Source organism: Pecten maximus, chromosome 8 (assembly GCF_902652985.1).
Source record: "Pecten maximus chromosome 8, xPecMax1.1, whole genome shotgun sequence".
In the NCBI taxonomy this organism is placed as follows: domain Eukaryota; kingdom Metazoa; phylum Mollusca; class Bivalvia; order Pectinida; family Pectinidae; genus Pecten; species Pecten maximus.
Genome location: NC_047022.1, coordinates 3,772,970 through 3,800,392, shown reverse-complemented (window position 1 = coordinate 3,800,392; position 27,423 = coordinate 3,772,970). Strand labels below are relative to the sequence as shown.

Here is a 27,423-nt window from a genome sequence, read left to right as displayed (position 1 = left end):
AGTAGCATCTAATGCGGCGAGATGTCGAGATAGCGACATCGTAAACGCATTAAATTATCTCGCTATGTCGGTTGTTTTATCTCGCTATGTCGTTTTATTATCTCGCTATATGGTATATTTATCTCGCTATGGTGACAAAATTATCTCGTTATGTGATGGCAGATCCATGCCACCATACGAACGGACTGGTATACTCCTTCATGACCTAAACCAGACTTGTGATGCTGTCAATCATCAGGTTTACTCCATAAAATGAAGTGGAGTCTCTAAAAAGTGGCTTAGCTTTTTACGTCATAACTGGAAGATGGAACCTTGTGTTGATTTTAAAGGTAATTAATTGTCTAAGTTTGAACCCATCGGTGTTCCACAGGGGTCCATTATTGGGCCATTATATTTTATTTGTTATATTAATGACTGTACAAAACATGTCCATCATAGTTTAGTTACTACATGTATGTACACTGATGGTACCTCCCAAGACGTAGTAGGTAATACTGTTGTAGAAGTAGAATTTTGTTTTTCAGAAGACCTCGAGCGTACCGTAGAATGGAAGAAAGTTGGAACGTTATTAATTAATAAGACCCAATGTATGTTGTTAGAGTCATCACAGAAATAATTATGGAACCTCCGTCAAAAATGACGATTACGGTCACAGGATCGTTGGATGCTTTTAAAAGAAGTAAAAAAAGCACGGGGATTTGGGTACAGTGAGAGGGTTTTTTTTATTATTTATTTTTTAGTGGAACCTATAAGATAAAAACATTATGAGGGTGTGTTTACAGTGTGTGCCAAACTTTCAGGTGTTTTTTTTTTTTTTTATTAATGAATGTCTAACTTGGAAAGAACACATCAATTTCCATCATTAACAAGACTTTCCCAAAAAATGGTGTTTTTAAACTTGTTAGAGTTATAACGCCGATTTCATTGTAGTGCACTACTATATAGCTAGTATACATGCACGTACATGTAGTGCATTGGGTGTAAAAAGACCTAATATCAACTCCCTGTGCCTCTTGGTTATGGCGAACAAGTCATGATAAAATCTAAGCCTATTAGACTCCAACGACCTTAAGTTGTCAAATTTGGTGGAACAGGGGGTTAACACATTCCTATGAATAATTTAATAACCCCATGCCAGCGCCTAACTTTGTGGTTAGTGGTGGTGGCAGATGAAATCCAGAACTCCTCAGGGAAATTTCCTACACATGCTTCGAACGACAACGAGGTATTCCGGAAAGGATCATGTGACTATCCAAAATGGCCGCGTCCATGTAAGATGGTGTTAACGGAGGGGAAATGAATTGCTACCACTATTTCGTTGGGTTTTTATTGCATGTCAGCTGCTTTCATCAATGCACATGTCTCGATCCCTTTGGAATGTTGTATCCGAAGGACTCTGAAAGCCGGACAGTCAAACATTTGGACGGGATGTGGGATTTCCGTGTGGATGATTCGCCGAACAGAAACAGGGGGTTTGAGGAAAAGTGGTATTCCAAACCCCTCAGACAAGTATGAATACAATACCAATTGACGATATTAAAAAAGCCTTTTCATTAGATCTGTTGCTAATTGATAACGTTAATCACGTTCGGGAAAATAACTAATTTAACAAGTACTTCCGTTCCAAAGTCAATTCATCATCCGATCTTCAAGTGTTGAACCTTGTTGAAATAGTAGTAGTAAGGAATACTATTTTTTTTAATAAATACCAACCAGATACAGGTGCCTGTGGTGAAAGTCATGTTTGTTACTATTGTACCATCAACCTCCAAACTACAAAAAAATGTATGAGTAATTTACTCTCGATACTTGTGTTTCCATCCGCATTATTGACAATATTGACAGTGTACCACACTAGAGGGCTTCAAGGCACACATAACAAACTCAGTCCTTGAACCCCTCATAAACAAATACTAGGTCAACAAGTTCTTTTTTATCCTTTTAACTATACTAAAAAAAAACAAAAAAAACACCTCTTTATCTTTTTAATCGGCGCCCCTGTGCACCCAACTCCACGAAATCGTCATTATTGACGGAAAGGAGTTAACATAAGAAGAAGATTACTTAAGCGACCGCGGTTAGGGCAGACACTACATAACCTCAGGTGAAGATCCGAGTGGCGTGGTTCAATTTCATTTCATTAAAAATTAAATTAAAAAAATTGAATTAATTTACATACAATATTTCATAATAGAGATAGAATTTAGATATAAAAATGGATTGGATAATATAACAGGCCAAGCCTATACAGGTCCTTTTCGTACTTTCGTTATCACAGATATTATAAATAATCTTAGTGGTATAGTTGTATTTCTAATTATGTAACGATATATATATTATATGTTTTATATGTTTATTATCAGTTAATGGAGGAAAAGAAAGATCATAATTGAGAGGAAAGATTTGCTTTATAATAGAGAAGATAATTTATTGAAGAGAAAGTATAACAGAGAAGAGAAAAGTTTGATGCTCCCCACCCGTGTCTGTTTGTGTTTCTCAGAAAGCTGAGAAAAGTGTCAGTCAGTGTGTTGCCCTGGCTTTGTCCTTGGGTAGCACACCACAGTAAGACAGCCTGGCCATGGGCATTTTTTTTGTTAAGCAAATAACTCCTCACCTGTATTATGATATGCATAAAAAATGAAAAAATAAAAGTACACTATAATTGGTATATTCAGTATGAAGTAGTACATACAGGCTTCACATTTATTAAAACAAAAATTAATAAATTGGTTCCGGATTTTAAATATCCGGATTTTCCGAACGTGTGTTTACACAGGAAATTTAGTTTCGCCTACAGCGCAAAATGGAAGCCCACAGAAAAGGTAAGATAGCGGAAAAACTTAATTTACAACATATGTCCAAACAAGATTAATTCTGTCTTTGGGATAGAGATATTCAATTTTAAACAGGTTTCAGAAAAAAAATTGTGTAGAGAATTGTGCCATTTTGGGTCAAATATCATAATATTTTGCAATTTTTGAGAATTTTTTAAGCTGTTACCATGGTATTCACAGCTCTAAAAATCACAGAAAATATCAGTTTACTTATCCTTCAGAGCTCTATTAAAATTGCAAATGTTGTACAGATTTCAAATATATATACTTTATTAGAGGTTATATGTAAGATTAACTGGCAATGTTTACATATCTAAAACATGTGCCATATTTTTCAGAATTTGGCATTTTTACTGTACACTGCTACCTTGGGTAAGGCATATTTTACTTTAATTGCTCTGAATGGCAAGAGAAAGGACTCATGTATGTTGTAAGTGAGGTATATAGTTACCATGCTACAAGGAGACCCAACCTCAATATGACCTTGGCTGTTCAGGGGTCGATGAAATAATTTAATATAAATTAATTTTACGAAACTATGTTTTGCTGCCAATTAGGCTAATCAGCTACAATTTCAATGACGTCATCAATCTTGACGTACCCCGCCAATTTGCATTGCTAGCTATTTTTGCAGGCCATGCGGCCATCCTAATGTTTGCAAGCTGATGGACCGACGACCAAGGTCACCATAACCAACACGCCAGCATCGGTGATCAACACTCAACACACAGCAAATCCAGGTACGAAACAAAATGTCAGAAAAATTCAGGACTTTGTATGGGTCAGTGCTAATGAATTGATTAATGACATCAAGGTGCGGTTAAATAACCTCAACTATACAGCATGGCTTGAACTTCTACCGTATAATGACCCGGATAGGACCTATATTTTGGATGGGGTCAAAGATGATTTCCGTATAGTTGACTGGTCAGTTGTAATTGATAAACATAAGTTCACAAAATGTTCAAATTATAAATCTGCTGTCATAAATTCAAAAAAGGTTGAAACTCAAATTAAGGATGAATTAAGACATGGTAATATGTTATGTGTGAGGCACCTAAGAATATCATAAGTGCCTTGGGGGCAGTCCCCAAGCCAAATGGAGATATTTGATTAATACATGATGCCAGTATGCCCATTGGGGAATGTTTAAATGATTTAGCTTCAGACACCTCGTGTAGTTATATGGACTTGAGAGATGCTTGTGCTTTGATTCGGCCAGGTAGTTATTTAGCAAAGATTGATTTAAAAAGTGTGTACAGGTCTGTCAATATTCACCCCAGTAATTATGCTCTTACTGTCAATATTCACCCCAGTAATTATGCTCTTACTGTCAATATTCACCCCAGTAATTATGCTCTTACTGGTCTTATTTGGCAGTTTTCAGGTGACAACTCACCATCATATTTTTATGATGCAAAGTTCCCCCTTTTGAGCCTCCAAAAGTCCATGCATCTTTCAAACTATCAGCAGCTCTGTGTGTCGCATAATTAAACATAGGCACAATGGTACAGTTATAGTGTATATCGATGACTCTCTAATTATAGAGGACAATTATGATAAGTGCTTAACTACTATGAATTGTCCCATTGAAGTGCTGAGGACATTAGGAATTCGTGTAAGCTGGAGTAATGTAGAAGGCCCTTGTCAGAGTCTTGATTTTCGGGGTGTCCTTATTGACACTGTTGATCTTACACTGTCGCTACCCAATGACAAACTCACAAAGTTCAGTGTAATGATAGGTGACTTTTGTCGCAGGAAACGTGCTAGCAAGCATCAGCTGGAATCATTTATAGGCTCGCTCAACTGGGCATGCCAAGTGATTCAAGGAGGGGGTGTACCTTTTTAAGTCGTGTCATTGATTTAAAAAAAAGTCTGAGAAAAAATAATGACAAAGTGATTTTAGACTGGTTTTCAGGATGATCTTAGGTGGTGGTCAGAGTTTATGTTTTCCTTTAATGGCACAACACAATTTCTAGATCGTCGGCCAATAACAACATTGTCTACAGATGCTTGCACAGAAGGAGGTGGGGCTTTCTTTGAGGGTACTATTTCTATGTAAATTGGAAAGTGGATATGCCTCATCGTCATTGTGAACACATCAATATCAAAGAAACACTCATGATTGTGTTAGCAATGATTCGGTGGGCTCCAACTTTTGTCAACAAAAAGTCTTTGTGTACACAGACAATATATCGGCCAGAAGTTACATTAATAAGGGCAGTTCATGCTATGTATGTATTATGACATATTTACTCTACTGGTTTTGGATTCAGGCAACATTTAACTTCAGCGTGACTCCTAAATACGTCAGAGGATGTGATAATACTATAGCTGACGCCCTATCAAGGATTCATAACAATAATATGTTTAGAAAAATGTACACTCTACTACCACTTGAAAGTGCGGGTATGTTGCCTTATTTTGACTAACAATCTTTCCAGACATATGTCTCTTGTCTATGTATATTGCAGGTGGGGGCGTGCTTCAACACAGACTGGCCACCACTGTGTCTCAACTTAAAATAAATGGATGGGCTGATGGCACCAAAACAACGAACAAGGCACAACTTGCGTGTTACCTAGAATTCTGTGATAAACTGAACAGTACACCTCTTCCAGTGTCTCTGTATACTATTTCCATATACATTGCAGATATGGTAGACATACGTGGCTTCCACTACAGTACTATTCAGAATTATCTAACCATTGTCAAACATTTACATTGTGCTGAGGGGCTACAGGATCCTCTAAAAGGTGACTGGATCATCCAACATGTCTTAAAAGGGGCCAAATGCGAGTTGGGTGATGCTCAAAAGGGTGCTGCCCCTATTACCCCACATCTGCTTTTGTGTATCCTTCAGGGACTGGATTTTACACAGATTCTGGACCCTTTTGGATGGGATGTTTGATTGGTGTTTTTACCCCCCATCACGCCCTGGAAATTTCCTTACACATGGAGTTTTTGACAATACTAGGGACTTGTGTATAAGTAACATTACCTGTCACTCAAGTGGCGGGTTTGTGATCTCTCTGAACTGGTCAAAAACTATCCTAATGTTTGCAACCCTCCCTCCTTATTCCCAGTAGAATTATTAACAGGAGGAGAGGCACGACTTTTGACATTGTTTATATATTACAAGCATTTCTTTGTATCCAATGTCAATTATTGGATATATATTTACTTGTGTCTTATTTGATTCATTACATTGTAGTTGATATATCAATATAGCATATCTATTATTATAAAATGATTAGTCAGCATCTGTTACATGTCATTTTAAGTCTTGATGCATTTGTAGCCTAAGGGAGACAATCATTAATACTGTAGCATGTTAATGTAAGGGAGACAATCAATTTTTGAATTACATGTACAAAATGTACCTATAATTATACGGTCATTTATTTAAACCAATCTATTTCCTGTATTTTGATACCTGATGCAATTAGCAATAAAATTTAGAATACCTAGTACTTGTTTTTGTATTACTATCTCACTGTGTAGTAAACAAACAAATCCTTTCACATTAATTATATAAGTGACTTCAATTTGGCCAATAAGATTGTCTTATAATTAATTAATTGGTGTCAGTTAAAAATGAATGAAATGCGTTATTGTATAATTACGAAATGTATATCAGTTGATATTGACAATATCCTTATCATCAGACAGGGGAGGTTATTCCGATGCCAGTTCCTTCCAGTTACAACGATATCACACAGGAGAAGAAGATCCGTGATTTTGTGGGCTGGGCCTGGTATGACAGAGATTTTTTCCTGCCTCAGGAGTGGACTTCTAAGCGTGTTGTACTTCGTGTGGATAGCGCCCACTACAATGCTATTGTGGTAGAGTTTAAAAATCTTTACAGAAATATCACGATAAAATCCCTGAAGAATCTTTGTATTTCTATTTCATCACCTGGTTTATATCAGTGGAATTTTCTGTTTTTATCTTGGTGATGTGATAACATTGAAAATGTCGTCAGGTTGAAGTAAAATAGTGGCTAGAGATGTGGGATATAATGACACTAGCTACATATGATATCCCTGTAGACATCAAAACTAATGTCTTTGGCAAAACTGCTTCAAATTGATAATTTGTTCTTATTCACTGACTTGATTGATCAAAACTATTTTTTTTTTTTGATCAAAACTATCCTATCTCTATCTTGTAGTGGGTCAACTCCATAAAACTTGTTCAACACGAGGGAGGTCACTTACCATTTGAAGGGGAGATAACTCGCGGGGACATACCCGTTAAATTTGGAAGTGGCAACAGAGTGACAATAGCCATCAACAACACATTGACTCCCACAACCCTTCCACCTGGAACCATACAGTACCAACATGATATTAACAGGTATGGACCTCTCCCCCTCACACCCCAGACTATCCAGTACCAACATGATATTAACAGGTATGGACCTCTCCCCCTCACACCTCAGACTATCCAGTACCATCATGATATTAACAGGTATGGAACTCCCCCTCACACCCCAGACTATCCAGTACCATCATGATATTAACAGGTATGGACCTCTCCCCCTCACACCCCAGACTATCCAGTACCATACATGATATTAACAGGTATGGACCTCTCCCCCTCACACCCCAGACTATCCAGTACCAACATGATATTAACAGGTATGGACCTCTCCCCCTCACACCCCAGACTATCCAGTACCATCATGATATTAACAGGTATGGAACTCCCCCTCATACCACAGACTATCCAGTACCAACATGATATTAACAGGTATGGACCTCCCCCTCACACCCCAGACTATCCAGTACCATCATGATATTAACAGGTATGGAACTCCCCCTCATACCACAGACTATCAAGTACCAACATGATATTAACAGGTATGGACCTCCCCCTCACACCCCAGACTATCCAGTACCAACATGATATTAACAGGTATGGACCTCCCCCTCACACCCCAGACTATCCAGTACCAACATGATATTAACAGGTATGGACCTCCCCCTCACACCCCAGACTATCCAGTACCAACATGATATTAACAGGTATGGACCTTCCCCCTCACACCCCAGACTATCCAGTACCAACATGATATTAACAGGTATGGACCTCTCCCCCTCACACCCCAGACTATCCAGTACCAACATGATATTAACAGGTATGGACCTCTCCCCTCACACCCCAGACTATCCAGTACCAACATGATATTAACAGGTATGGACCTCTCCCCTCACACCCAGACTATCCAGTACCATCATGATATTAACAGGTATGGACCTCTCCCCTCACACCCCAGACTATCCAGTACCAACATGATATTAACAGGTATGGACCTCTCCCCTCACACCCCAGACTATCCAGTACCATCATGATATTAACAGGTATGGACCCTCCCTCTCACACCCCAGACTATCCAGTACCAACATGATATTAACAGGTATGTACCCCTCCCCCTCACACCCCAGACTATTCAGTACCAACATGATATTAACAGGTATGTACCCTCCCCCTCACACCCCAGACTATCCAGTACCAACATGATATTAACAGGTATGGACCTCTCCCCCTCACAACCCAGACTATCCAGTACCATCATGATATTAACAGGTATGGAACTCCCCCTCACACCCCAGACTATCCAGTACCATCATGATATTAACAGGTATGGACCTCTCCCCTCACACCCCAGACTATCCAGTACCTACATGATATTAACAGGTATGGACCTCTCCCCCTCACACCCCAGACTATCCAGTACCATCATGATATTAACAGGTATGGACCTCCCCTCACACCCCAGACTATCCAGTACCTACATGATATTAACAGGTATGGACCTCTCCCCCTCACACCCTAGACTATCCAGTACCAACATGATATTAACAGGTATGGACCTCTCCCCCTCACAACCCAGACTATCCAGTACCATCATGATATTAACAGGTATGGAACTCCCCCTCACACCCCAGACTATCCAGTACAAACATGATATTTACAGCTATGGACCCCTCCTTCTCACACCCCAGACTCTCAAGTACCAACATGATATAAACAGGTATGGACCTCTCCCCTCACACCCCAGACTATCAAGTACCAACATGATATTAACAGGTATGGACCTCTCCCCTCACACCCCAGACTATCCAGTACCAACATGATATTAACAGGTATGGACCTCTCCCCTCACACCCCAGATTATCCAGTACCTACATGATATTAACAGGTAAGGACTCCTCCTCCTCACACTCCAGACTATCCAGTACCTACATGATATTAACAGGTATGGACTTCTCCCCCTCACACCCCAGATTCTTCAATATTAACATGCTTTTAACAGGTATGGACCTTTCCTTCTCACAGCCCAGACTATCAAGTACCAGCATGATATTAACAGGTATGGACCTCTCCCTCTCACACCTGACTTTCCAGTACCAACATGATATTAACAGGTATGGACCCCTCCCTCTCACACCCCAGACTATCTAGTGCCAACATGATATTAACAGGTGTCGACCTCTCCCCCTCACACCCCAGACTATCCAGTACCAACATGATATTATCAGGTATGAACCCCTCCCTCTCACACCCCAGGCTATCCAGTACCAACATGATATTAACAGGTATGGACCTCTCCCCTCACACCCCAGACTATCCAGTACCAACATGATATTAACAGGTATGGACCTTCCCCTCACACCCCAGACTATCCAGTACCAACATGATATTAACAGGTATGGACCTCCCCCTCATACCACAGACTATCAAGTACCAACATGATATTAACAGGTATAGACTTCTCCCCCTCACACCCCAGACTATCCAGTACCAACATGATATTAACAGGTATGGACTTCTCCCCCTCACACCCCAGACTATCCAGTACCAACATGATATTAACAGGTATGGACCTCTCCCCCTCACACCCCAGACTATCCAGTACCATCATGATATTAACAGGTATGGAACTCCCCCTCATACCACAGACTATCCAGTACCAACATGATATTAACAGGTATGTACCCCTCCCTCTCACACCCCAGACTATCAAGTACCAACATGATATTAACAGGTATGGACCTCTCCCCTCACACCTCAGACTATCCAGTACCATCATGATATTAACAGGTATGGAACTCCCCCTCATACCACAGACTATCCAGTACCAACTTGATATTAACAGGTATGGACCTCCCCCTCACACCCCAGACTATCCAGTACCAACTTGATATTAACAGGTATGGACCTCCCCCTCACACCCCAGACTATCCAGTACCATCATGATATTAACAGGTATGGACCTCCCCCTCAAACCCGAGACTATCCAGTACCAACATGATATTAACAGGTATGGACCTTCCCCTCACACCCCAGACTATCAAGTACCAACATGATATTAACAGGTATGGACCTTCCCCTCACACCCCAGACTATCCAGTACCAACATGATATTAACAGGTATGGACCTCTCCCCCTCACACCCCAGACTATCCAGTACCAACATGATATTAACAGGTATGGACCTCTCCCCTCACACCTCAGACTATCCAGTACCATCATGATATTAACAGGTATGGAACTCCCCCTCATACCACAGACTATCCAGTACCAACATGATATTAACAGGTATGGACCTCCCCCTCATACCACAGACTATCAAGTACCAACATGATATTAACAGGTATGGACTTCTCCCCCTCACACCCCAGACTATCCAGTACCAACATGATATTAACAGGTATGGACTTCTCCCCCTCACACCCCAGACTATCCAGTACCAACATGATATTAACAGGTATGTACCCCTCCCCCTCACACCCCAGACTATCCAGTACCAACATGATATTAACAGGTATGGAACTCCCCCTCAAACCCGAGACTATCCAGTACCAACATGATATTAACAGGTATGGACTTCTCCCCCTCACATCCCAGACTATCCAGTACCATCATGATATTAACAGGTATGGAACTCCCCCTCATACCACAGACGTTCCAGTACCAACATGATATTAACAGGTATGGACCTCCCCCTCACACCCCAGACTATCCAGTACCAACATGATATTAACAGGTATGGACCTCCCCCTCACACCCCAGACTATCAAGTACCATCATGATATTAACAGGTATGGACCTCTCCCCTCATACCACAGACTATCCAGTACCAACATGATATTAACAGGTATGGACCTCTCCCCTCACACCCCAGACTATCCAGTACCATCATGATATTAACAGGTATGGAACTCCCCCTCATACCACAGACTATCCAGTACCAACATGATATTAACAGGTATGGACCTCCCCCTCACACCCCAGACTATCCAGTACCAACATGATATTAACAGGTATGGACCTCCCCCTCACACCCCAGACTATCAAGTACCAACATGATATTAACAGGTATGTACCCCTCCCTCTCACACCCCAGACTATCCAGTACCAACATGATATTAACAGGTATGGACTTCTCCCCCTCACACCCCAGACTATCCAGTACCAACATGATATTATCAGGTATGGACCCCTCCCTCTCACACCCCAGACTATCCAGTACCAACATGATATTAACAGGTATGGACCTCTCCCCATCACACCCCAGACTATCCAGTACCAACTTGATATTAACAGGTATGGACCTCCCCCTCACACCCCAGACTATCCAGTACCATCATGATATTAACAGGTATGGACCTCCCCCTCAAACCCGAGACTATCCAGTACCAACATGATATTAACAGGTATGGACCTTCCCCTCACACCCCAGACTATCAAGTACCAACATGATATTAACACGTATGGACCTCTCCCCTCACACCCCAGACTATCCAGTACCTACATGATATTAACAGGTATGGACCTCCCCCTCATACCACAGGCTATCCAGTACCAACATGATATTAACAGGTATGGAACTCCCCCTCATACCACAGACTATCAAGTACCAACATGATATTAACAGGTATGGACTTCTCCCCCTCACACCCCAGACTATCCAGTACCAACATGATATTAACAGGTATGGACTTCTCCCCCTCACACCCCAGACTATCCAGTACCAACATGATATTAACAGGTATGGACCTCCCCCTCATACCACAGACTATCAAGTACCAACATGATATTAACAGGTATGGACTTCTCCCCCTCACACCCCAGACTATCCAGTACCAACATGATATTAACAGGTATGGACTTCTCCCCCTCACACCCCAGACTATCCAGTACCAACATGATATTAACAGGTATGGACCTCTCCCCCTCACACCCCAGACTATCCAGTACCAACATGATATTAACAGGTATGGACCTCTCCCCTCACACCCCAGACTATCCAGTACCAACATGATATTAACAGGTATGGAACTCCCCCTCAAACCCGAGACTATCCAGTACCAACATGATATTAACAGGTATGGACTTCTCCCCCTCACATCCCAGACTATCCAGTACCTACATGATATTAACAGGTATGGAACTCCCCCTCATACCACAGACATTCCAGTACCAACATGATATTAACAGGTATGGACCTCCCCCTCACACCCCAGACTATCCAGTACCAACATGATATTAACAGGTATGGACCTCCCCCTCACACCCCAGACTATCAAGTACCATCATGATATTAACAGGTATGGACCTCTCCCCTCACACCCCAGACTATCCAGTACCATCATGATATTAACAGGTATGGAACTCCCCCTCATACCACAGACTATCCAGTACCAACATGATATTAACAGGTATGGACCTCCCCCTCACACCCTAGACTATCCAGTACCATCATGATATTAACAGGTTTGGAACTCCCCTTCATACCACAGACTATCCAGTACCAACATGATATTAACAGGTATGTACCCCTCCCTCTCACACCCCAGACTATCCAGTACCAACATGATATTAACAGGTATGGACTTCTCCCCCTCACACCCCAGACTATCCAGTACCAACATGATATTAACAGGTATGGACCCCTCCCTCTCACACCCCAGACTATCCAGTACCAACATGATATTAACAGGTATGGACCTCTCCCCATCACACCCCAGACTATCCAGTACCATCATGATATTAACAGGTATGTACCCCTCCGCCTCACACTCCAGACTACCCAGTACCAACATGATATTAACAGGTATGGACTCCTCCCCCTCACACCCCAGACTCACCAGTACCAACATGATATTAACAGGTATGGACCTCCCCCTCTCACACCCCAGACTATCCAGTACCAACATGATATTATCAGGTATGGACCCCTCCCTCTCACACCCCAGACTATCCAGTACCAACATGATATTAACAGGTATGGACCTCTCCCCCTCACACTCCAGACTACCCAGTACCAACATGATATTAACAGGTATGGACTCCTCCCCCTCACACCCCAGACTCACCAGTACCAACATAAAATGAAAGGTACCTCTATATACACCTGAGTTTATTTATGCTGGGATTCTCTGTTAGGAGCGTTCATGAAGGAGAAAGTAAAGCCCTGTGGAGAATTCTATACCCTTCCATTTTGTGAAGTTGTGTGCTGAACCCTATACATTCTTCACTCTGTGAACTTGTGGAGGGTTTGACAAAAACTTAATGTGATGTTTTTCTTTTACAGATATCCTGAGGGTTATTTTGTCCAGAATTTACAAATGGATTTCTTTAACTATGCTGGATTACACCGCCATGTCCAACTTTATACCACGCCGAAGTCTTACATAGAGGATGTAATCATTGTCACGAGTCTGCAGGGCCTGAACGGTATAGAGCTTTGAGAATCCTTCTAGAGAAACAAGAGTTTCTCAGATAGCTGTTACTTCTTTCTATATCCAAGAATTTTTTTTAATTTTCCCTGTAGTTTCCATTTCTATTGCTCTATGATTTTCTTCTCTTTTGTATTCTCCAGAGGATTTCCTCAACCCCCCCCCCCCCCCCTCCCCCTCCAAAAAGTGATATACATATATGTATTTATTGTTTTTCCCCAAATAATTTTCTTTCATTTTTTTCTCTGAGATTTCCATTTTTTCACCATTTTGGCAGTAATCTATATAATCCTGCTTTGTTTGGAAATATCTAAAACAGAATTATTGTTATGGTGTGATGCTATATTTTTTTTCCACTTTGATTTCCTCATTTTCCAGCCAATCACAACCCAGCATATAAATAAGATAGGCATATTACAGCTGCAAAAATAAACCCTCTCTTGTCCCTAGACACCTAATCAGAAAAACGAAAAAAAAAAAAAAAAAATATCCTATCAAACATTGTTATGCAAATCAAAGCATCATTTGTCTCCCAAACAAAACAAAAAGACTTTTAAATTTTCTTTCTAATGTCCACCATTTTGAAAATATCATTTTTATTGATTTTTGATATACCGGAGGAATTGATACTGTCAAATAGTTGTAACCTCTGAATACAAAATATTAAACTGTATGAAGAAGTGATACAATACAATGTAGTGAAGGTTTTCAGAATGAAACATGCCTAAACTGCCACTAGGTAGGTAAAGCAGATTTATCTTATCTTACTATAGCTAAAACAGAAGCATAGGAGAAAACTTAATCAGGTATTGGTTTTAATCACCACTAATCCTGTTGTCACAATCCTGTTGTCACTCTATCCAGTCAACACAAATCCTGTTGTCCCAGTATCCTGTCACCACTAATCCTGTTGTCCCAGTATCCAGTCACCACTAATCCTGTTGTCCCAGTATCCAGTCACCACTAATCCTGTTGTCCCACTATCCAGTCACCACAAATTCTGTTTTCCCACTATCCTGTCACCACTAATCCTGTTGTCCCACCATCCAGTCACCACTAATCATATTGTACCCCTATCCAGTCACTACTCATCCTGTTGTCCCAGTATCCAGTCACCACTAATCCTGTTGTCCCAGTATCCAGTCACCACTAATCATGTTGTCCCACTATCCTGTCACCACTAATCCTATTGTCTAACTTTTCTGTCGCCACTAATCCTGTAGTCCCACTATCCAGTCACCACTAATCCTCTGTAGTCCCCCTATCTTGTCACCACTAATCCTGTTGTCCCACTATCCTGTAACCAATAATCCTGTAGTCCCACTATCCAGTCACCACAAATCCTGTTGTCCCTCTACTCTATCCTGTCACCACTAATCCTGTAGTCCCACTATCCTGTCACCACTAATCTTGTTGTCCCACTATCCAGTCACCACTAATCTTGTTGCCCCACTATCCAGTCACCACTAATCATATTGTCCCACTATCCAACCAACACTAATCCTGTAGTCCCACTATCCAGTCACCACAAATCCTGTTGTCCCACTATCCAGTCACCACAAATCCTGTTGTCCCACTATCCTGTAACCACTAATACTGTAGTCCCCCTATCCTGTCACCACTAATCCTGTAGTCCCCCTATCCTGTCACCACAAATCCTGTAGTCCCACTATCCTGTCACCACAAATCCTATAGTCCCACTATCCTATCACCACTAATCCTGTAGTCTCACACTCTGTTACAACTAATACTGTTTTTCCATTTATGAAGCCATCACTACAGATTTTATATTGTCCAATTCCCATGCTTTCATGGCAGTTTTATTATATAAGTAAAGTAAATATCTAACAAACAGTAAAATATTTTAAAAAGATAAAAGATCCCTCGTTAATCTGGTCCCTGTTCCCCTGGTACTCTGATTTATTCTTATCAAATAATGACTCAGTCTCATCTTACAGTTTCCTTACTATAGCCAAGTTGTCAAATATTAGTGTACTAAGTGTAGAAACTCTCATGCCGTCTTGGTAATTCATGCATATAAATATTGCTGATATCTACAGAAGAAATAGTTTAGATGGATAAAAATTGAGGTAAGCTCTAAAAAATTGAGAGATTGATGAATTTCTTCTCTACGCTGATGAATCCCTCTGGTATTGTAGCGTGGATTTCCCGTTTTAGACAGTGGTCGGTTTAGCCAGGTTATCTAGTGTGTCACAAGGCTGACACCTTATCATGATCTCTCCAAATTTTACAGGCCTGGTGAAGTACACAGTGGTCACTAGCGGTCAGCCAGGAAATGTCCGGTTACGTGTAGAGGTCATTGACCGTGAAGGACAAGTGGTGGGACACAGTAACCTGTTTCAGGACACCATTACAGTGGACAGTGGTCACTTCTGGTGGCCGTACACAATGAACAGTTCACTTCCGGGATACCAATACACGTTTAAGGTCAGATTCAGCATGTGGCTAGGAAAACCCACATAATACTAATACCATATTTATCTGGCAATAATTAATTTTCAATTGTTTGTTCACAGATTTCGGCTTTTTGATTAGTTGAGATTTTTTTCATATCTCTATCCAGAAATGGCGTGAAAAATGTAATGTCACAATGCGGCGTTTCGTATTGATTTGTGAAAAAAATCCCTTATAAGATCAGTTTAATTGAACATAAAACATGTTTGAATTTTAAAAATCAATTTAAGAAATTATAAGGGTTTTTGTTGTCAATCATTTTTTAGTTTCGTTGGGATATGAAAAAAGGATTGTTTGCAAACTTCAGTAAGAATCCGCTATGTGGATTCGTACAGATTGCAAACAAAATTTGAAGCTAAACAAATTTAACATCCATGCTAAAATGAGCCCATGTCTGGTAATGAGACCACCACTATCTGTAGTAGTGGATCAGATAGTTATTGCTGGTCCCCGGGGCTAATTATAGGAAACTTACGGTAATATGATTATTATAATAGTGGTTTGAGCTGGTGTTATGTATTTATGATCTTAAACTCAGATTTAGATCTTTCAGCTTAATACGCTCCAAAGTTTTAACAAAAAGTATGAATATTCCGCTTAATAGACATATTGTGGTTGAATTATGTACTGAAGTATTTCAAATTAACTGACCCATTGTTTAAGATTAAATATGGAACTTGCTTTTGATATTTGAGATTGAATTTGGAACATGACTTAGATGTAGACATTTGAGATTGGATTCGTTACAAATTAACTTCATGCACGGTTCATCTTCGCTAGCCAAGGCTTCTGATTACGTTACACTCCACGAACCCTTGGCAGATATAGGCGTCAGTTCTGGCCCTCTAGCGGTGATTCGAAATTACCACCCTTCACGCATGAAATTTTCGACCAATCAAAACAAGCGTTACCGATTTACTTCATCGGTGATGTTTACAAACACACATCGAGGTTTGGTGTCATTTCGATGAGATATGTGATCAATGACTTATATGAATTGATCAAACACTGCGAATGTTCCCCCAAAGATTGTGATTTTTGTATTTAGGTAAAATGCCATGACATAGTCGGCAATGTAGCTCTGTACTGGGTGCCGCATTTTTTGTTTACTGCGAAACCAAGCCAGAATGTAAAACGCGATTTGATTGGGTGCCCTGGGATTCCAGGGCGCGACGGTTTGAACACGACTATATCCGCCAAGGGTTCGTTGAGTGTAACGTAATCAGAAGCCTTGGCTAGCGAAGATGTGCACGGTTGAACTTATACCTAATATTTGAGATAAACTTTTGGATATTACTGATGAACTGACCTTGATGTTTAAGATTGCATTGGGACCATTTGAAATTGAATTTTGAGCTTTAATTAAATATCATAACTTGATTGTGAAACTTGATCTTGAAATTTTAAATCGATTTTAAAGCTTGACCTATATTCGGAGGGTGAAGTTGGCCTAGACATTACGGGTGAACTTTGTATTACAGATAAACTTGACCTCTATTCGGAGGGTGAAGTTGGCCTAGACATTACGGGTGAACTTTGTATTACAGATGATCTTGACCTATATTCGAAGGGTGAAGTTGCCCTAGACATTACAGGTGAACTTTGTATTACAGATAAACTTGACCTCTATTCGGAGGGTGAAGTTGGCCTAGACATTACGAGTGAACTTTGTATTACAGATGATCTTGACCTATATTCGGAGGGTGAAGTTGGCCTAGACATTACAGGTGAACTTTGTATTACAGAAGATCTTGACCTACATTCGAAGGGTGAAGTTGGCCTAGACATTACGGGTGAACTTTGTATTACAGATGATCTTGACCTCTATTCGGAGGGTGAAGTTGGCCTAGACATTACAGGTGAACTTTGTATTACAGATAAACTTGACCTCTATTCGGAGGGTGAAGTTGGCCTAGACATTACGGGTGAACTTTGTATTACAGATGATCTTGACCTCTATTCGGAGGGTGAAGTTGGCCTAGACATTACAGGTGAACTTTGTATTACAGATAAACTTGACCTCTATTCGGAGGGTGAAGTTGGCCTAGACATTACGGGTGAACTTTGTATTACAGATGAACTTGACTTCTATTCAGAGGGTGAAATTGGCCTAGACATTACAGGTGAACTTTGTATTACAGATAAACTTGACCTCTATTCGGAGGGTGAAGTTGGTCTATAGACATTATGGGTGAACTTTGTATTACAGATGAACTTGACCTCTATTCGGAGGGTGAAGTTGGTCTATAGACATTACGGGTGAACTTTGTATTACAGATAAACTTGACCTTCCTGAGCAGTGGAGTGTCTGATGTCTATCGCCAAAAATTTGGTATTCGTGAGGTCAAGGTCACCGATAAACAGCTGTTGATAAATGACCAGCCATTTTACTGCCATGGAGTGGCAAAGCACGAAGACTCTGACGTAAGAAAACCATATTATCGGCCACAAAGTTGTAATTCTCACAGGCAATTTGTAATTCCTGTCAGGTGAAGTAGGTAAATGTATCCACCCTTATTCAAAACATTTTTGCCAGTCGTGCATATTTTAACAAGAACACTGGAGACAGATTGATGCATGGTATGCTAATCCTACTGTTTAGCCTGATTTTACAGGCCCTTCTGGCATTTTCTGACTCCTATATTTCAATGTTTATTCATTTGCCAATATAGAAAATACATGGTCGATGTTTTAAAATATAAGCTGTATTTTGGCGAGGGTAAAGAAAGACAAAAGTGGCTTGCCAAGGCTCGAGATCGCCACTTTTGTCTTTCTTTTCCGAACCAAAAAATACAGTTTATATTTTAAGACACTGACCATGTATTCTATTTATCATGCAACAGTTATCAAAAATAAGCATTTTAAGTGAAAAAGTGTCAACATAGCCACAAATATATTTGCCTTTTAAATGTGGTTTAACTTGGAAGTAGGTCAGTCGAAATGATACACGTGCTAAGATTTCAAAATACAGCTGTTTTCTGTCGCTGCCGTATGCTGAAAAAATATATAAATGGTGGGTGTATTCCGAAAATGCAGTGTCAGTTGCAGGATAAAAATATATACATTATGTATCAGATGCACTATGTGTTGTTGATGTGGAGGTAAAGATTTGAATTTCCTGTCGTAGTTGTACTGTGATAGATATATGTTTTATGTGTACAATTTACATCCATGTATATATGTACATACATTACGATCCAGGAATTGATATGATGTAATGGCCGATATGTCACTATCATTATGTCAGGGTATTGGGCCGACCATCATTGTACCATTGAAACATTCTTTTTAGGAATGTGGATGTGGCCAAGTGGTTTAAACTGCAGTTATTTCTGTCAATGTTGTGTAGTTTTACTTATATGCTGTTTGTGTAAAACAGCGAACCCAACAAGGAGATTCCTTCGATTGACTGATTTTAAATAGAGAGGGTTGTTTATATGTTTACAGCACTCTCTATTAAAAACGGGTCGATCGAAAGAATCCCGTGTTGGGCTGGGTATTTTACGCAGACATTACCTGGATTTTTGGTGAGACCTCTCGTATACACCTATATCCATGGCAGGTTTGTCTGGATTTCTACAATTCACTTCCTTCTGGGATGTTGTCTTCCAAACCCTCCCCCTCAGTATATATGATAATATTTGTGAAAGATTTAATTCCCCTACATTATCAGTAATTGAATATAATGTGAAAATAAATTGATATAATTATCTTAATAAATTATATATACAGTCAAACCTGCTCTAACAACCACCTTGAATAATCGGCCAGTCTGTTCTGCCAGATGGAAAATACTATATAATGAACCTTAGATAAGCGGTCACCTGTCTAACGCGACCAGCAGCCACAAAAATCTGTCCCGAGTCGTTGTATGATCCTGTATTAAGTGACCATTTTGTCTGGAAGTAGACATCCGCAGTGATCACATGACCAGGTATTTTTTTCGATGGTCAGGTCACATGATTTGATCATTCATCAAAACTTTGATATTTATTAGTTTTCATTTCAAAATACACTATACATGGTATATTGTTATCAATATCAAAATACATGTATGAATAAGGCATTATAATATGATAAATTCAATAAACTGTTGAAAAAAGAATTGGGCAACTGGGCGTTTCTGGCCAACCTGGTTTAAGCAGCTAACTGTCTTAAGCAGCGAATATCTGTCGGTCCCTTAGATGGCCGCTAAATGCAGGTTTGACTGTATAGAAATGCATAGAAATGTTTTCTTCATATTGATTACCCGAAATCTAATTCTCCTAAAACATGCCCAGCTGGCACAACTGTGAGATATTAGCCCCATAAAATCTATCCATTATCCACTATACAAACTGTTATTACAGATAAGAGGTAAAGGACTGGACTTCGCTCTCATTGCTAAAGACTTTAACCTACTGAAGTGGCTCGGAGCTAACTGTTTCCGGACATCACACTACCCCTACGCGGAGGAGATCATGGACATGGCTGACGAGCAAGGCATTGTGGTCATTGACGAGAGTCCAGGTGTCGGAATCAGAAAGTAAGACTCATGGTAAAAATGGTACCAAGAAAAAGGATATACCATATTCAACAATGCTATCATGTCATGTCAACTATGTAATGTAGAACATGAAAAGATTTTTCGTTGTTTGAAGTTTTCAAATTATTTTGCATTCTTTATTAACCCATGAAACAATAATATAACAATAACTTAAACAACATTCATTGTATTTATATTCATGTTTCCATAGCAACCATGGAAACAACAAGCAAACATTAAGCATTATACTGTACAGCTTTGATTGGTTAAAAAATATTGGAAAGTCCTGTTATTTTAAATATATTTATATTTGTATATCTATCTTAACCTTATAGAGCTAACAACTTTGGCAATTTGTCCTTGGCACACCATCTCAAGGTCATGGATGAGATGTACAGGCGTGACAAAAACAGACCAGCGGTCATCTTGTGGTCAGTTGCCAATGAACCGGACACCACACATGATAACTCTATATATTACTTCAAGTAAGTAGAACATTTTTGTGGGTAAAGGTTTGGTAAATGAACCGGATGGGTTTTTATTGTCACACATGATCATTTTATATAATACTACTTAAGCAAGTAGAACATTTTTGTGGGTAATGGTTTGGTAAATGAACCTGATGCCCTAATTGAAGTAAGTAATTTTAATATCATGTTCATTGATACATTTCTCACTGTTTATGTAGTGTATGTAACAATTAGTGACCATGTGATTTAATTGGTCTGAGAGAAAGTCTGTCAGTGAGTTTACAGATTCTAAAATCCCATCCTATCGATATGTTGCTCGACTATAATATCAATATGTATCATACGAGTCAAGAGATTTGTCCTTGTTAATGAGCTCAAAGGTCACAGACTTGAAATGTGAAGTGTTAACTCCTCACATGATGGAGAAAGCTAATGAAATTCAAAAGACTTATCAGGGAAAAAAAATGATCTGTCATTTACTTAAAGATATTTACCGAAAAATTGAGATGTATCACAGAAATTTGATCAAGATGAAATTATTGTGAAACTATTTATTGTAAAGAAATATTTATATCATATGGTGATTCTTGTATATGTATATATTGATTTGAGAATATTATATTTTGATAATCTGTATCATATGATATCTTTTTTCAATAATCTGTATCATATAATATATTTTGTATTCGGTGTATTGCAGCACACTTCAGCAGTTTTTGTGAACTGTGAATGTGGATGGTCTTGTTATGAGAACAAGCTTATTCAAGTTATTAAAAGATAGATATGACATATTTTGTTTGTATTTTGTATTGTACCCGTACTGTAGTACAACAAGATTGTATCAATGTATTTATTATCTCCCTTTGCAGAACTCTTCTGTCTCATGTGAAGTCTATTGACAGTTCGAGACCAGTTACTTTTGTTGCCAACTCTGACTTCAGCACGGACAAAGTGGTACATCAATTTTTATCAATTTTTCAGTTTCAAGCAACTTTGAAACAACCATTTGTGAAAACTATCATGAATTGAATATACATATTTAGGATATGACCTTTGACCTTGCAGTCCTAATTCACACATTTAAAAACCAGAATGAATAAACATTCTCCTTGTCATATATCAAGGCAGGAAACATTAACCTTTGACAGGTAGGCATTGTGCACTTGAACTTTGACCTATACAGACCTACCAGCCAGAGTATTACACTTGACCTTTGACCTACACAGACCTACGAGAAAGGTTGTTACTGTTACACTTGACCTTTGACCTTACAGACCTACCTGTACCAGCCAGGACATTACCCTTGACCTTTGACCTTACAGACCTACCTGTACCAGTCAGGACATTACCCTTGACCTTTGACCTTACATATCCTACCAGCCAAGATATTTCACTTGACCTTTGACTTACACAGACTGAAGAGAAAGGGTATTACCCTTTACCTTTGACTTACACAGACCTATCAGCACGGATATTATCCTTGATCGGTGACCTTATGAACCAATAATGATTTATTTTAAAATTCATTAGAATGATGTCAAATTATATCTGATTTGAAATCATTTTTGACAAAGAGACGAATGAAGTATAATGATTTATTTCAAATTTATCAAAATTATTAAGATTACAGAAATTTATATTCAGATGTATTTTAACCTATACATGGTTATGTCCAAAGGGCAGTATACGTGTATGCGTGGCTACTACCTGTTGACATGGACACTGCCCCTGGGTATACAATGTAATTTTTCATCAGAACTCTGTCTACTTAGACACGAGTTATATATTTACCTTTAGTATTTAGTGACTTGGATTATGTAATTCACATCGTCCCTAGTATATAAAGAAGCAAGAGATAGGGCATCTTCGCTAGCCAAGGCTTCTGATTACGTTACACTCCACGAACCCTTGGCAGATATAGGCGTCAGTTCTGGCCCTCTAGCGGTGATTCGAAATTACCACCCTTCACGCATGAAATTTTCGACCAATCAAAACAAGCGTTACCGATTTACTTCATCGGTGATGTTTACAAACACACGTCGAGGTTTGGTGTCATTTCGATGAGATATGTGGTCAATGACTTATATGAATTGATCAAACACTACGAATGTTCCCCCAAAGATTGTGATTTTTGTATTAAGGTAAAATGCCATGACATAGTCGGCAATGTAGCTCTGTACTGGGTGCCGCATTTTTTGTTTACTGCGAAACCAAGCCAGAATGTAAAACGCGATTTGATTGGGTGCCCTGGGATTCCAGGGCGCGACGGTTTGAACACGACTATATCCGCCAAGGGTTCGTGGAGTGTAACGTAATCAGAAGCCTTGGCTAGCGAAGATGGAGATAGGGAGGAGAACAGAGAGCCTTAGGACCATAGGCGACTGGTCCTCGGCTCATTCCCGACCAGTAGGCTGGTCGGCATAGCCATGAAACACTCTCACGGGACAAACATTGTAAATACCTGACATGTATATAATGTGAAACCTGTACATAATAAATATGAAGAAGAATAAGATTCTACAAACTCGTCATTCATCATCATTCAAACAACAACAAACCTTTTTAAACATTGAAATATTATACTTACAGACCTACCACCCAGGGTATAACACTTGACCATTGGCATCTAGTAAAATGTACCTAGTAATGAAGAAATTCTAAACTTGACCTTTGACTTATATAATCTATGTATAGTTGACATTTGACATTTACAGACTGTTTTACTGACATTTAACCCCCTATAGATATTCGGATGATGTTTGATATGTGTTAACATTGTAAAAAGTATTACTTACTGTACTAAATTTGTGTACACTTATTTTCTATTCACAGCCAAAGCTCACTATTTGGGTCTTTCTTAGCTTATGACCTTTGACCTTTTGACCTTTTATTACAGGCCCAGTACACAGACATCATCTGTCTGAACCACTACAATGCCTGGTACCAGGACTGCTCTCACACAGAGCTCATACAGAGACAATTGACCTACGACCTCCGCCAGTGGTACGCGAAATATCACAAGCCTATTATGATAACGGAGTACGGGGCCGATACAATTGAGGGTTTTCACCAGGTACGTACCTTCGTCATACCCTGCAAATAGAATGTTAGAAAGAGCTAACCAGAATGTCCATCAAATATGTGTATACAAAACTGAAAGAAAAACAAATGAAATACTAATGGTACATGTAGCTTGCTTAGTATTTCCATATTAATCCTCAAATAAGACTATCTCCTTGCATTTGCAGGCATCATTTCAATTAGATTTAGGCTTCCGATTAGGTGTGTCTTTAGTCAATTCATGCTCAAAATTCTTGCAGGACTTTTGAAATTTTCTTTTGTGTCGGAAATCTCAATTTTTGTAATGAAACAGATTTTAGCTAACAGACTTCAATGTTAATTAATCTTTTTTTTCTAGGATCCGTCTATCGTGTTCACAGAAGAGTTCCAGGTTGAATTTATGACAGAATATCACAAAACATTTGACAATTTGCGACAAGAATTCCTCGTCGGAGAAATGGTTTGGAATTTTGCAGATTTTATGACAGCGCAAGGTAAAGATATTTGATGTTTCAGATAAAACAACTGTATGGTGAACTGAATTCATTTCTCGGCTGTATCTAACTCATTTGAATAGCGACCCATTTTAGAATATCCACATGTCCGTAACATTCTCTTGAAACCCAATACATCTATGTATCTATGTAATATACGGGAGGTGGGAGATCCAACGTTAAAAGTTCAGTATGGTTCTGTGTTACTCAGCCGACAGATTCCACAAGGAATACAAGAGTCAGGGCCGTAATGTTGAGTAGTCAAAGGGTCAAGATGACCATAAACAACATCGTGCTGGGTGGATCGGGTTTAATTAAATAGTTGACTAGTTTCGACACTTAGGCGTGTCGTCATCAGAACCAATGACGACACGCTTAAGTGTCGAAACTAGTCAACTTCCTGATTAAACCTGATCCACCCAGCAAGACGTTGTTATGGTCAGCTTAACCCTTTATCTATGTAATAATTAAAGAATTCTGAAATTTATTTAATTATGGGTCTTTTGTTTCTCCACATCCAGATTTTGACATATTTTGTATCTATTTTGAGGTGTTTGTCACCTCCTAAGTATCAACATTTTAAACCCTTAGCATCACTGATGGCTCGACTGTATCCTGTCACAATTGGAGATTTGACAAGTATGACATTCATTGTATCAATGAGTTTTCACCTTAAAGTTTTACCTCTGAGAGTTTTTCCTTTGATTTTAAGGTAACCTGAGACAAAGTCTCAAGTCTCAAGTGACCTATTGCAATTGTCTGGCCTGGTCCGGGCATCGTCTTTGTATGGGGTGCCGTTTTACTATTTATTCCCATTTGGTGATATCACCTATTCATTTCAATAAGTGATATCACCTATTCGAATAGGTGATATCACTAACTGAAACGAATAGGTGATATCACTTACTGAAACGAATAGGTGATATCACTTAATGAAACGAATAGGTGATATCACTTATTCGAATAGGTGATATCACTTAAAAAAGTTCTAAAGTGATATCACCTATTCGAATATCACTTTACAATCAATACAAACGACTGCTCCCAAATACAAATAGGTGATATCACTCATTTGAATAGGTGATATCACTTAATAAAACGAATAGGTGATGTCACCAAATTGGGATAAATAGTAAAATGGCGCCCCATATCGTGTGGCGTTGTCAGGCATCATCCAGCATCCGTCGTACACAATTTTCATTTCCGACTTCTAAAACCATTGAGTACCATCTATTGAGGATTGATAATACTACATACATATTAATGTGATGTTGTGTTCATTCCAGGCATCACAAGGGCTTTTGGCAATCGGAAAGGAATATTTACTCGACAACGAAGACCAAAGATGTCCGCTCACCTGCTGCGATCTAGGTACCAGGGAATGATAAACAGCTGTCGGCCATAAAGATTCACCACCTTAGACAGGATACCTACCTCTAAAATATTATATCCAGATAGCCACACTGTGAAGGAGTTTAAGAACTAATGCTAGCGCATTAGCAAACACAATTGACTGGGTTTTTTCATGAATCAAATAGGACGATATCATGCATACTTGCCAACATTCCCGATTTATTCTGGACTTTCCCGATTTCAGACTCCCTGCCCGGTCTCCTGATTGTATTCATCAAATATAGGGTAGTCTCCCGATTTTAGTGAACCTGTCTTGATAACCCCGCATAGATGTGGAACTCCTAGTTTTGTCAATATGACGGTAATGCTTGCCTGCTTGCTCTAAGCATATATGTAGGACATTGGTCAATTAATAAATTAAACAGTTTGACTTTTTCTGTGATATCTGAAATGTCTGCTAAGTGTACATGCAAGTGCTCGTCGATCCACTTACTTGGGAAGCGTTTAGGTATTTCTGCATAAATATAGCCTAAAATAAGAGAAACACCAAAATGGACTTTAATTTATAACAGATGACTTGTGATATTAGTCAGCAAAAATGGCCTACTGAGTTCTATTTGGACACTGCTAATTATGAGTCCATTTGGAGACTGAACAATAGTACCCATTTGGTATGTAGGTATAAATAATAGGATCATTTTTCTGGGACTTCACTTCATTGCCACCAATCCCTGCCATGTTAGTACTTCTAGTAACAATTTATCAAGAGGACCATATATTTATAATTACAATTTATCAAGAGGGACATATATTTACAAATATCTTATTCTCGTGTCACCAGCCAGTTACATACAGAGTTATGTCCCTTAGTCCATGCACGGTTTATGATCTACTGTGATCAGTATGTGGATTAGATGTTGAAAATATTTTCATATTTGGGATGAATATTAATGTACGCGTGACTGATAGGATTCATATGACAGTTGTCTCCCTTGAGGGTGTGTGACTTCATAAAAGAATACCTTCAGTTCGTGTCAAAGACTTATCTCCCTGACATCACTTGACAACTTCAAAAAAGCCTTTGTCTTTTACAATTTCCTTGAAATGTAAAACGAATCCTCATTCCTGTTCTTATGTGCATGGTGTTTTTCTCAGGAAAGACTTGTGATCGAATTATTCCTTGTAAGTATTACATCAATTAAAACGTTTTTTTCATGTACAAAAATTCTTGAAAAATGAAATAAAAAACACCTAAAAAATTGGATTTTGACTTGCAGTTGTTCAATGTTCAGCAAAACAGGACGAATAGTAAAGGTCCTAAAACTGATCCTTGAGGCACACCTGATGAAACATGACTCCAATCCGCTGTCTCTCCACCTACTACAACACGCTGTGATCTATTTACTAGAAAACTTCTCGTCCAAGCTATGATTTCATACCACAGGCGTCTGCTTCTGGTCA

At 39.3% G+C, this 27,423-nt stretch overlaps 1 protein-coding gene across 2 annotated transcripts; it reads left to right on the top strand.

Annotated features, from left to right (window-relative positions):
* The first annotated feature begins 1,252 nt into the window (after positions 1–1,252).
* LOC117332623 (beta-glucuronidase-like) lies at positions 1,253–27,226 on the top strand. 2 transcript variants are annotated; one of them, XM_033891599.1, is made up of 12 exons: positions 1,253–1,509; positions 6,503–6,679; positions 7,009–7,193; positions 13,441–13,583; positions 15,840–16,033; positions 18,338–18,484; positions 20,410–20,585; positions 20,921–21,070; positions 21,925–22,009; positions 23,952–24,128; positions 24,474–24,609; positions 25,896–27,226. In XM_033891599.1, the coding sequence occupies exons 1-12, from the start codon at positions 1,297–1,299 to the stop codon at positions 26,012–26,014; spliced, it is 1,902 nt and encodes a 633-aa protein (XP_033747490.1). In that variant the 5' UTR covers positions 1,253–1,296; the 3' UTR covers positions 26,015–27,226. The 2 variants fall into 2 exon arrangements, with proteins under 2 accessions (XP_033747490.1, XP_033747491.1); XM_033891600.1 differs by lacking the exon at positions 1,253–1,509 and adding an exon at positions 3,139–3,574 and having other exon boundaries at positions 5,309–6,679.
* The last annotated feature ends 197 nt before the right edge of the window (positions 27,227–27,423 follow it).